Genomic DNA, 13,555 nt, shown 5'->3' with positions numbered 1-13,555 from the left:
TAAAGAGAGAGATGAAGGGTAGAAAAGGTGGGAAATTGGTATTCTGCAATTTTCTGAGAAAGAAGGACAAGATATAAGGAATTATGGTAAACTGACTTCCATAACTCAAAGACACTGCAGACAACTTGAGGCCTTGCCTTCCCTGCACTGGACTGGAATACAACTGGGGAAAGGGCGGGGCCCATAGCAGGGAGTAGAATAAAGAGAATTGTGATGGAACTGGGTGGGGCAGGGCTTGAAGGCTGTGGGTGTGGGGCCTCATAATCACTTGGTACAGAACAGGCAGTAGGCATCAGGTGGTGCCCTAAGGCTCCACGGCATGTGCCTGTACTGCTGGGACATCGAGCCTTCCCAAGTCAACCCTGTGAGTCTCCTGGGGCCTATAACCTCACCTCTGCCACTCTGTCCTGTGCCTTGAGCTCCAGGACACTGTGGCCTTGGCCACAGTGCTTCTAACTCTTGTACATGTGGTTTGGTGCTGGGGGTTGGGAAATTCCAGGTGATGTAGACAGACTACATCCCGACTGCTGGACCCCTCTGAAACAAGAAAAAGCTCCATCCACTGTTTGCTTAGGGGTCAGGTACATCACCTGTATGTTGACTGCCCCATTGGCCTGCCCTAGAAGGTGGAGTGGAAATTACAGAAATAGGGAGCAGGATAAAGTTCTCAATTGCCAGATATGGAACAGATTGCTCTTGGGTCTTCTAGTTAAAAGATTGGATCAAAATGAGTGAAGGAGGAGTTATTTAAGGTATAATCAAGAAATAAAGGAAGTGGTGAGAATCTCAAAAACTAACAGCCAAGCTCCCTGTGCTTCAGAAAACCATACGATCTCAATAACATCACCAATTACTCCTAGGCTTTGAAACCAGATTGAAGACTAGATTGCTCAATAGCACCACTGAAGTCCTGTACAAGCAGAAACATGCATTTTTCTATTTCTCGTACATTCTTTCCCTCCCGAGTACATCTCCATACTCTGCCTTTTATCTGTAAGGTGGTTCACAGCTGGTTCTTTTTTATCATAATACTCTCTCCAACTTCCACCACAATTTTTATCTTAGATGTTTTTATTCTGAACTTGACTTTTTTTCTTTTTTCTTTTTGTTTTTTTAAACTGCCTCTTATAGTTGAAATGATTCACATAATACATAAATTTTAAAGTAGCATAGGCTTCCTATTATAATAATTAATTTACTGTTTTTAATGACTTTTTTGTGTGAATGTGTTTTAATTTTGTATATTATATAGGAAGGACCAAGACAACATCATCCTTCAGAGGTCACTGAGCGGCAGGTAATGTTTAAATGAAGAACTAGGTTCTGGTTGTTTAAACATTGCACTTGTAACTTGTTCCTTTATGTAGTGGTCCCTAACATAATAGAACTTGTAATAAGTAGACACTTCAATATATTTCTTGGGACTCTGGGATCTAATGACTACTATTGGAATGGATCTTAACTAGGGTAAACTAAACGGCTTATTTTTTAATGTAACATTTGATACATATACAAAAATAGATGTGACAGATATAATTTATAAATTATAATATGCCTTCCATTTAAAGATTAAAATATTAGATATTTCTGAATCCAGCTAGGGAATGCTTTTCTATTCTACCTCCTAAGATCTCTCCCAGAGGTAACCTCCATCTTGAATTTTAGTTACATCAATCTCTTCCTCTTCTTTAATAGTTTGTTACATAGGTGTCTCTATAAGTGCATTATTTGCTTTTGCTTGGTTTCGAACTTTATAAACATAAGATCACACAAAATTTAGTGTATGATTAACTCTTTTTTCTCAATATTATTTCCTAAGATTTATCTATATTGCTGTATATAGTTTCTTTATTTTCACTGCTGTTCAATATTTTGTCATGGAACATATCACAGTTCATTAATCCTTTCTCTTGTTTATGGACATTGTGTTATTTTTACATTTTCCTAAAATGAATAGTACTACTGCAAACATTCTAGTACACGTTTTCTTTCCCCATGCACAAGAATGCCATTTGGTTATTTAGGCAGGAGTGCAATGGTTGAATCACAGGAAAAGCAAATTTTTTATTGTTAGAAAGTAGTGCCACATTGTTTTCAAAGCAATTGTTCAAGTTTATATTCTGTTAGCAGCGGATTTTTTAAAAAAGTTGGTTTTCAAAGCAATTGTACCAATTGATACTTCACTGGAAGTGGATAAAAAAGTTATTGTTATTCATATCCTTTCTATTCTATTACTGTATTTCATTATCTTCAAAGCATTCTAGTTTGATCTCCTAGGTCTCTGCTACTTGTAGATGCCATACAATGGTGGCATAAAAAGCTATGTGTGTCATGCAACATTTCAAAGGAGTGAATAATTGTTTTCATATTTCTATAAAGAAAATTCCCTAGGTGTCTTTAATGAACATTATTTTTAAAGTAAAAGTAAGCACACTAATCCATGAGTCTACATCTACTTAAATGTACGCAGCGGTAAGATGAGAATTAAGAATAGTCTTATTTGAAAACCCTACTGATGCTCCAATGTGGTTTTCTTCACCTATGAACCATATATTTGAACGAAGATTTTTCCCCCTATTTCTATGTAGTTATGTAAACCGTTTGCAGTGGTGGTGTTTACCTTTTTTATTGACACAAACCAAAAATATAATCAGAATGTTACCTTTATATGTTACAAAAAAGTATGATTTTTCTTTCATTTTAATTTTTCTAAAGCTTGCAAATAAACGTATTCAGAATATGCAAAACCTAAAGAAAGAGAAGAAGAGATTGAATAAACGGTTTGCAAGGCCTTCTCCTATTCCAGAACCAGGACTCCTAGTAAGTATAGAGGTTTCACAGAAATTAACAGATCATTAAATGCAACTTATATCATCATTTTAATTCATGTAATATTCACTATAAACTTTGTTTTTCCCTTTGAGAAATTTGTAATTTCAGTCTTAAAAGTCTTATCTCAACCATTATTTAAATATCCTCTGCCGTCATCTCCTGGAGGTGATATGGTTTAATGAAAAGAGGATTATCTTTGAAACCAGGTTGTTCTGGACTCCAGTTCTTGTTTTTCTATATGTTAGATGACTACATAAGGTTAATCACTTAAATCTTTTGGCTATATATCTGAAAATTTATTGCCAAATTTAAGGTCACATTAGTTCTCTTATGTATTATCTCCTAGAAGTTTTGCAGTTGTGTATGTTACATTTAGGTCTATGATCCATAGCGAGTTAATGTTACTGAAAGGTGTCAGTGTCCAGATTATTATCATTATCATTTTCATGTAGATATCAAGTTCTAGTACCATTTGTTGAAAAGACTATCTTTTCTCTATTGTATTGTCTTTGCTTCCTTATCAAAGATTTATTGACTATATATATTTGTGTGGGTTTATTTCTGAGCTCTCTATTCTGTCTCATTGAATCCTGTTTTCCACCAATACCATACTGTCTCGAAAACTATAGATTTACAATAAGTCTAGAAATCAGGTAGTGTCAGTCCTCTTCTGTTCTTCTCCCTCAATGTTGTGTTGGCTTTTCTGGAACTTTTCCCTTTCAATATAAAATTTAGAATCAGTTTGTTGAAATCTACAAAGTAACTTGCTAGAATTTTTACTGGGATTGTGCTGGATCTGAAGGATCAGTTTGGAAATAACTGATATCTTAACAATATTGAGTCTTCCTATAAATTAACATAGAATTTCTCCTATTTATTTAGATCATCTTTTTTACCGGAGTTTTATAATTTTCCTCATCCAGATTTTATACATATTTTCTTGGATTTATGTCTAAGTATTTTATTTTTTGTTGCTAATATAAATGGCAGGCTGTTTTTCACTTTGCATTCAAATTGTTCATTGCTGGCATAAAGGATATCAATTGAATTTTCTGTATTAAACTTACATCCTGTAATCTTACTATAATTGTTTATTACTTTCAAGAGTTTTTTTGTTTGTTTTTTATTGTTGATTCTTTGAGATTTTTTGCTTAGGTCATCTGTGAACGAAGACATAGAACAATTTATTTCTTTCTTCTCAAACTGTATAACGTTTATTTCCTTTTCTTGTCTTACCGCATTAGCTATGTCTTCCATTATGATGTTGAACAGAAGTGAGAAGATACATTTTTGCCTTTTTCCTAATGTTAACTGAAAAAAATCTGGTTTCTTGCCAGTAACTATAATGTGAGGTTTAGGTATTTTAGAGATGTTCCTTAAGAAGTGAAAAACATCCCTCTGTACACCTAGTACTGAGAGCTTTTATCATAAATGGGTATTGGATTTTGTCAAATTCTTATTATGCATTGTTGATATGATCATCTTATTTTTCTCCTTTAGCCTTTTGATGTGATGAATTTCATTAAATAATTTTTAGATGTTGAAACAGCCTTACATTCTTGGGATAAGTCTCAGATTGTGTATAATTATTTTTACACATGTTTGGATCAATTTGCTAATATTTTGTTGAGAATTTTTACATCTATATTTGTGAGAGATATTGATCTGTCATTTTCCTTTCTTTTAATATCTTTTTCTGGTTTTGGTATTATGGTAATGCTCGCCTTACAGAATGAGTCAAGAAGTATTCCCTCTGCTTCTATTTTCTGCAAGATATTGTAAATAATTAGTAAAATTTCTTTTTTAAATGTTTGGTAGAATTAATCAGTGAAACCATCTGGGTCTAGTATTATCTATTTTGAAAGATTGGTAATTATTAATTAATTTTTTAAATAGACAATAACCCTATTTAGATTATCTATGTCTCGTGTGAATTTTAGTAGATTGAATCCTTTTTAGATTTAGTCAGTTTTATCTAAATTTTCAAGTTTATGAGCATAGAGCTGTTGGTTATATTCTTTTATTATTCTTTTAATGTTCATGGGATTGGCAGTTATGGTCTCTTATTTATGATGTCAGTAATTTGTGTCTTTTTTTGGTTTGGCAAAAGTTTATCAATTTTACTAATATTTTCAAAGAATTATATTTTGGTTTCATTAATTTTCTCTATTGTATTCTGTTTTCAATTTCATAGATTTCTGCTCTAGTTTTTATGTCTTTTCGACTGCTTACTCTGGGTTTAATTTGCTCTTCTTTTTCTGGTTTCCTAAGGTGAAATCTTAGACTATTGAGTATAGATCTACTTCTTTTCTAATATATTAATTTAATGCTATAAAACTTCTCTAAGCATCACTTTCACTATATCCCATAAATTTTAATAAATCATATTTTCATTTTCATTTTGTTCAGAATATTCTAAATTTCTTTCAAAACCACTTCATCGATCCATGTGTTAGTTATAAGTATGTTCTTAATTTCCAAATATTTGAGGAATTTCCAGTTATCTTTCTTGTTATTGATTTCTAGTTTAACTCCACTGTGGTATGAGAACACACTTTGTATGATTTCTATCCTTTTAAATTTGTTAAAGTATATTTTAATGACATTGTATGTGATCTGTCTTGGTAAATGTTCCATGTGTCTTGAGAAAAATGTGTATTCTGCTGTTATTAAAGTAACTATTAATGTCAATTAAATCCAACTGACTGATGGTGCTGTTCAGTTCAAATACATTCTTACAGATTTTCTGCCTGCTGGATCTGTCAATTACTGTTAGAAGGAATTGACATTTCCAGCTATGATAGCAGACTTGTCTATTTCTTCTTGCACTTTTACCAGTTTTTGCCTCACACATTTTGACATTCTGTTGTTAGGAACAAACACATTAAGGATTACTATGTAATTTTACCCCATTATTACTATGTAATATCTCTCTTTATCATTGATAATTTTTCTTGTTCTAAAGTCTGGTTTGTCTGAAATTAATAATGCAACTTTAGCTTTCTTTTGATTATTGTTAGCAAGGTATATCTTTCTCCATCCCTTTGACACTATCTGCCCTTATAAATTGAGTTTCTTGTAAACAACATACAGTTGTGTATTGTATTTTTATTAACTCTGACAGTCTTTGTCTTTAAGATCATTGACATCTGAAGTGATTATTGATATAGTTGAATAAGTATGTGCCTTATCTGTTACTGTCTTTTAGTTGTGGACTTGTTTTTACTTGCATTTATGCCATTTACTTTTCCATTCTTCTTCTGCATTCTCTAGTTTTGAGCAATTTACATTATTCAATATTCTCTCCTGTCTTAGCATGTCAGCTATACTTGCTTTATTTTTTAACTTTTTCAGTGGTTTCCTTTGCATTTGAACTATACATTTATAATTTGTTCACGTTCACTTTCAAATAACACTATACTACTTTATGGGTAATGCAGTTACCTTATGACATAGTATTCCCATTCCCCTTTTCTATTCTTCATAACATTATTGTCATTCACTTCTCCATAAAATATAAACAACACATACATTGTTGCAATTATTATTTTGAACAAATTATTATTTCTTAGATCAGTTAAGAATAAGACAGATAAAATATTTTATTTTACCATCTTTTTTTTTCATTTCTAATGCTCTTCCTTTCTTTATGTATGTCCAAGTTTCTGACCTACAACATTTTCCTTTTCTCTGAAAAATTCTTAACTATTGCTGTGTGAGCAAGCCTACCAGTAACAAATATTCCTTCTATTTTTGTTTGTCTGAGGAAATCTTTTGTTCTCTTTTACTTTGGAAGGATACTTGTACATGATACAGAATCCTAGGTTTCTGCTCTTTTTCTTTGAACACTTTAAATATTTTACTCCATTCTCTTATTGCTTGCATGATTTCTGTAAAGAAATCCTATGTAATTGTTGTTATTCATGTTCCTATTTAGGTAAGCTATCCTACCACTTTCCCAGCTTCTTTCAAGATTTCATTTTTGTCTGATTTTTTTGCAGTTTAAATTTCATATGTCTAGATGTAGACATTTATCTGGTATTTACCCTGCTTTGTGTCTTATGAATTTTCTGGATCTGTGGTTTGTTGTCTATCATTAACTTTAGAAGGTTCTCATCTATTATTATGTCAATATTTATTGTTTCTCCTCCTTCTCTTCCTTTCTTTCTTCCTTCTTCTTTCTTTTTTCTTCTTCCTCCTCTTCCTCTTCGTCCTCTTCCTCTTCCTCTCCTTCTTCTTCCTTCTTTTTTTCTCCAATTATATATATATTTATACTTTTTGTCATTATTGCTCAGTTCTTGAATAATGTATTCCATTTTTTTATACTTTTTTCTCTTCACTGTTAGTTTGGAAAGTTTCTATTTACACATCTTTATGCTAATTAGTTTCTTTCCTCTGAGTTCAGTCTATGAATGAGCCCATCAATGTCATGCTTCATTTCCATTAAAATATTTTAGACTTTTAGTGTTAGTTTGATTTCTTCTTAGATTTTCCATTTTGCCTTATATTACCCATCTTGTCTAGCATCATGTCCACTTCTTCTATTAGAACCTAGCATATTTGTCATAATTATTGTAAGTTCCTAGTCTGATAATTCTAAAATATCTGTTATTATTTGAGTCTGGATCTGATTGGTGCTTACTTTTCCACTTCAGATTGTTTCTGCCCTTTAGTGTGTCTTGTCATTTTTTATTGAAAGCTGGATATGATGTATTAGGTAACAGAAACTAAGAAAGATAAGCTTTTAGTGTAGGTTTTATGCTTATCTGACTAAGATTTAGGCTGCATTTTCTGTTTATTTGTAGCTGTGATATCAGAGGGTAAAATTTCCCCTGATTCAGTTTTGTCTTCCTCCTTATTTTTGGTCTTGCTAGGGACTCTTTCTTAAATAATATCTGAAGCTTGCAATTTTTTAAAGCTAGAATCCTCTGATATATACGGGAGACTAACTGATGTGTTGGTAAGTTGTAGGGGAAGAAGGGTTCCATAGCCTATGATTAGGATTCAGTCTTTAAGTGAGTCTGTATCTATAACTGCCCAATAGGTTCATTTTGCACACTACCTAGATACAGCCAATTTATCAAGACAGGTGAATTGCAATAGAGAAAGAGTTTAATACACATAGAGCCAGCTAAACAGAACACTGGAGCTTTATTATTACTCAAATCAGCCTCTCTGAAAATCTGGAGGCTAAGCTTTTTCAAGGATAGTTTTGTGGGCAGGGGCCTATGGGAACGGGCTGCTGGTTGGTTGGGAATGAAATCACAGGGGTATGGAAAATGCCTCCTCATGAGGTGAGTCCACTTCTGGGTGGGGACCACAGGACTAGTTGAGCTAAGAGTCTTGGGTCCACGTGGGGCTGCCTGGTCATCAGAAATGCAAAAGCCTGAAAAGATATGTGAAAAGGTCAATCCTAGTTTCTACAATAGTGAATAGGGGAAGTCGCAAATCTTGTGACCTCCAGAATAATGGCTGGTAATAACTTGACTATGCCTGCATCTTAGCAGAATTCAGGCCACTCTCATCCTCCTAACCTTGTGGCCTCTCATTAGTTTTACAAAGGTGATTTAGTTTTGGGGAAGAGCCATTATTAACCATAAACTAAATTTCTCCTATAGTTAGCTTTGTCCATGCCCTGGAATAACCAAGGGCAGTTGGGAGGTGAAAGGCAAGATGGAGTTGATTAGATCAGAAGTCTTTACTGTCATAATTTTTCACTGCAAGAGCAGATTCCTATCCCTGGGATGTAAATTCCACAACTTCTTCTTTGCTGTCATCCCCATTAGGCGAGATAGGAAAGCTATAGGGAACAGGAGTTGTATATTTCCTTTCCCCTAAGTCACTTAGAATTTGGTAAAACCCAATTTATTTAGGCTCTGCTAAAATAGTTTCTCTTGAGAGCATGCTCTGGTAAAGAGAACGGAGACATCTGAGGTATTTTTAAATGATGATTACTTTTCCCCTTTCACTACTAGAAGCAAAAAAAGATTGTTCTCTGATCTTTACAGTGAGATCTAGTGAGGCTCCTGGAGGTAAAATTTAGGAAACTATGGGAGCTTCCCTAAGACTGTCCTCTCTACACCCAGAGTTTTTAATTAAAGCTCATGCATACTGAGCCTCCAGCCATTCATCAGATAAAGTTGACATGTTCCCACTGGTATTTGCCTTAGCAGAAGGCTTCTTTTCCTGGCAAGCTCTGATTCTCCACATCCACTTGTCTGTCTCTCTGGTTTTCAGGGCAGTAGTTTGCCCTGTGCCCTCACTTCTCTGATGAATGTAACAAGATTAATTGCTTTTCAGTTTGTTCTGCTTTTTTCTTATTGTAAGGATGGAAGGAACAATTTGCAAGCTTTTTATATGTCAGACTGGAAAGCTCCACTTACATTTCTTTGATCAAAATTGTTTTACTGGACACCCCTAGCTGCAAATAAATTTAGAGATGTGAAAAATTAAACTGACTTCCTTGCTGCCCTGAAGAGAATAGAGGTACCATTAGCATGGAAGAAAGTACTTTCCTTCCTTTTTTAGACTGTGAGGATTATCTTTCTGTAACTTCCTCCTGTCTGAGATTTTGGAGTAAATTCATATTATGAGTAAAAGTTCAACCCATTGGCTTTGTTTACCATTTGTTTTTGCATAATGAAGGGAACTTACACAATGCCATACAGAAACCCAGGACCATCAACTATACACAGTTATTGTTTTGCCTTAACTATCAACAAAGCTCCTCCCTTGCTGATATACCAGTGTTATAACCCCAACCCCATAATCTTTGTCTCTCTTTTAAGCATTAAAATATGCCTACGCACAGGAGAATGGCGTGAACCCGGGAGGCGGAGCTTGCAGTGAGCGAAGATAGCACCACTGCACTCCAGCCTGGGAGACAGAGCAAGACTCCATCTCAAAAAAAAAAAAAAAAAAAAAAAAAATTTATATATATATATATATATATATATATAAAACATATAATATATAACATATATTTGCAAAAATGTGGAATGAGGCTAAATGCACATCAAACAACCAGTGGATAAAGAAAATCTGGTATATAGATAAAATGGAACAGCCATAAAATGGAACAAAATAATGGCATTTGCAGCAACCTGGATGAAGTTGGAGACCATTATTCTAAGTGAAGAAACTCAGGAATGGAAAATAAAATATCATGTGTTCTTGATACAGGAGTTAAGAAATTACTTAGGCAGATAGTGAGGGTATGGAAGTCCTTGTTAAGGTTTTCCCTTTAATGAAGAGCAGCTCCAAATCATTTTCCTTCTAACAAAGGGCAGCCTGTAAAATCGAGCTACAGACATAGATGCTGGCCGTTGTGCCAATCATGTTCAAAATGACAGCTCCATCTTCCCTTCTCTGCCAGCCACGTGTATAGTAAGAAGCAGAGAAGATGGCAATGGCCAAGGGGAAAGTTCATCTGCATAATAAGATTTGAGTGAGGTGGCCAGCCTTCCCTGTATGCTATGTAAACATCATACCTGATTGAACCAATCTGTGAGCCCTATGTAAATCAGACGCCTCCTCAAGCCTGACTATAAAATCTGTTGCCTCCATCACCGGCCAGTTTTTCCTCTCAGGAATCTCCCCTAGAGATTCTCTACTAGAGAGCTGTTTTCCGATCTCTTTCTTCCTCCTATTAAACCTCCACTCCAAAATTCCTCATGTGTGTCCGTGTCCTAAATTTTCTTGGTACGAGACAATGAACACTGGGTATCTACCCCAGACAACGTAGCTGCCTCATTCTCACCTACAAGTGGGAGCTAAGCCATGAGGTCGCAAAGGCATAAGAATGATATAATGGACTTTCGAGACACACGGGGAAGGAAGGAAGGAAAGTGAGGGCTAAAAGACTATACATTGGATATAGTGTATATTGGTCTGTTGATGGATGCAGCAAAATCTAGGAAATCACCACTAAAAAACTTGTGAATATAACCAAAACCACCTGTTCCCCCAAAAACAATTGAAATAAAATAAGTTGCTATAAACTGAAAAAAGCTCCCCCTTTTTTTCTTGAAGTCCCAGATGTTTTTAAAAGAAATGTCTACAAAACTGTTCTATACCATTCATCCCACCAACTCGTTTGAGGTTTCAGAGACAACTGAAATATTTCACAAATAAATAAGAATATGCAAAATAAGATATATTCAATATGAAAATCCTAAGTTCGTTCTGGTACTTATTTTTTCATTTTCATTAATACAAAAATTCTGGAATTGTCTTCAGAACATCCAGATACTTTTTACTAATGGTATTAGGCAATTATAAAGGCTTTGATAACTCATAAAAGAGAAAGTATACCTTTCTTCCAAGAAAGAACATTGAGGAGCTCAAAGTTCCAATAAACTATACTAAAAGGCTTCTCTTCACTTTTCAAAGAATAGCAATAACAAGGAGTTACTGTGACAACCCTATTCTAGTTTTTCTTCTATATATTGACCAAGATGTACAGTATCTCCCATTTAAGCTCAGGCATTCGGTTCTTCTCAAATGTGGTCAAAAACAGTTATTTTAATTTTGTTTTGTTTCATTTCATTTTAATTTTCAAATCATTGTGGATTGATAATTTTTAACATAGATAATTGTTCATGTCATCACAGTATCAAATTGTTACAAATGAACATAAATGTTTACTCTCAATTTCTCTATTAATCGTGTCTCAAAGTGATAATGAATATGACACTCCAGAAACCATACCACAGAGTAACACTGCTTTAATCTTTGTTGATTCTTCTCATTTTACCTTTTCATCTCTTATACATTTTGCAATTTGCTTTGTTATAAGCAGTATCCCTACTAATGCCCTCTTCTCATTTTTTTCTGCTTAAATCGATCTTTAAGAAAAAAATGCAGTAACAGTTTTTGTACAATTTAAATGTTTTGGGACAAAATAAAAGCCTGAATTCCTACAAATAAGTATTTTATTTGACAAATAAGTTGTGCCCAGTATAACAGAGGACGTGCAATGAAGTTAGAACACAGTTGTTAAAAGAAGTTTGAAAAAATATTTTTGTTTTTATTTTTGTCTGCTAAACTTTTTTTTTTTCTTTTGAGACACAGTCTCCCTCTGTCGGCCAGGCTGGGGTGCAGTGGCACAATCTCTGCTCACTGCAACCTCCGCCTCCCGGGCTCAAGCAATTCTCCTGCCTCAGCCTTCCAAATAGCTGGGATTACAGGCATGTACCACCACGCCCGGCTAATTTTTGTATTTTTAGTAGAGATGCGGTTTCACCACGTTGGCCAGGCTGGTCTCAAACTCCTGGCCTCAGGTAATCCTTCTGTCTCGGCCTCCCAAAATGTGGGGGTTACAAGCGTAAGCCGCCACACCTGGCCAACTTTTATATAATAAAACCTTTAAAAATTATATTGTTAAGTATATGTATTTATGAATGTTAAAATTATCCTTAAATATTATTTTAAAGTTAAATTTCTGCCAATACTGATGTAGACAATTTTTTCATTTTTCTTGTCTTTTATTTGTCCCTGTTGCTCACTTTATTCTGGGTCATTTTCAGACACAAACACACTCAACAGATGCCTAAATATGCTGTGTTAGTCACTCACAGAACATAAGACTTGGAAAATAAAAGCCTTATGTAACATCTCTATCACATCTATTATGTATAGAAATGACTTTGACTTTTCTCAAAACTGATATCCGGGGTTTCTACAAAGTCTTTCTGTTTGCGGTATTTGTTGTATGACTTATAGAGAATTGTTTTATATCATATCCATCTTCAGATGTGATTTATTTGATGATAATTTTTTTTGTATCTGGCTTCTATCTGAATGTGACCTTACTTTAGTTTAAAATAGCATTCCTAGCTATTAATGATTATTTTTTACAATACTTCTTGTATGAAATAGGTTTTCCATGAGACCATTTCCAAATAATTTATAGTATATATAATCTTTCCTTATATAAATTTTAATTAAATTTCTTATTCTTTGTGTATTTTAATCTTGTCTAGTGGTCATCTTGATAAAGCAGGAATCTATTTGAAGGAAACCATGCTCCAGACCGAAGTATGTGGATTGTGAACATCAAGTGACATATCATGAATTGATCATCCACAAAATAAATGCAATACTCCACCATTTCAGGAAAATAAACACAGTGCAAGTATTTAATATCCAAGCTACAGGCTCTAGAATTTTATTAAATGCCATCTCTCACTACCATATTTTTCTTTCCTGTGGTAAACTTGAAATTTGCTGCTTTTCAACAAATAATAATGAATACGCATAGGTAGGCTTTTGAAAAATATTATTCTCATGTTTAAATTTTTGCAAATGTTTTATGACATATTTAGATGTTTAGAAGTATGTTTTAATAATAGAACACCAGATTTCCTCTGCTGTATATTTATAATGACTTCCGTTTAAACAAAATGTTTAAATACTTTAAACAGTCCTAGGAGACTGTTATTATAACTAACTCCTATATTATGTGTTGCTATTGCAGATAAGCCATAGTGTAATTACAATTTCCATTTAAGGTAAATTTTGAATATTGAGTTAAAATTTTACTTTTATGTATGAAATAAATTATAATTATTGCTGACTTTCTAAAATTCTTTAACTATAATACTTACGTAATTTCTAATATGTAGATTGAATTATCACAATTATTTTATAAATTAAATGATTACAAACTATTGGATTCACATGAACATTATATTTGGTAACCGATTTGCAATCTCTAAAATGC

At 33.7% G+C, this 13,555-nt stretch overlaps 1 protein-coding gene across 1 annotated transcript; it reads left to right on the top strand.

The window, feature by feature from the left end:
* The first annotated feature begins 268 nt into the window (after window positions 1-268).
* Window positions 269-12,982, top strand: CCDC179 (coiled-coil domain containing 179). The gene is made up of 4 exons (XM_012503575.2): window positions 269-364; window positions 1,253-1,297; window positions 2,716-2,820; window positions 12,816-12,982. Exons 1-4 carry the CDS (start codon window positions 320-322, stop codon window positions 12,825-12,827), a joined length of 207 nt encoding a protein of 68 aa, XP_012359029.1. The 5' UTR covers window positions 269-319; the 3' UTR covers window positions 12,828-12,982.
* Window positions 12,983-13,555: the final 573 nt, after the last annotated feature.

Source organism: Nomascus leucogenys, chromosome 15, assembly GCF_006542625.1.
Source record: "Nomascus leucogenys isolate Asia chromosome 15, Asia_NLE_v1, whole genome shotgun sequence".
NCBI classification, from domain to species: Eukaryota; Metazoa; Chordata; class Mammalia; order Primates; family Hylobatidae; genus Nomascus; species Nomascus leucogenys.
Note: the sequence above shows the minus strand (reverse complement) of the source record. Positions and strands in the feature narration are given on the sequence as shown.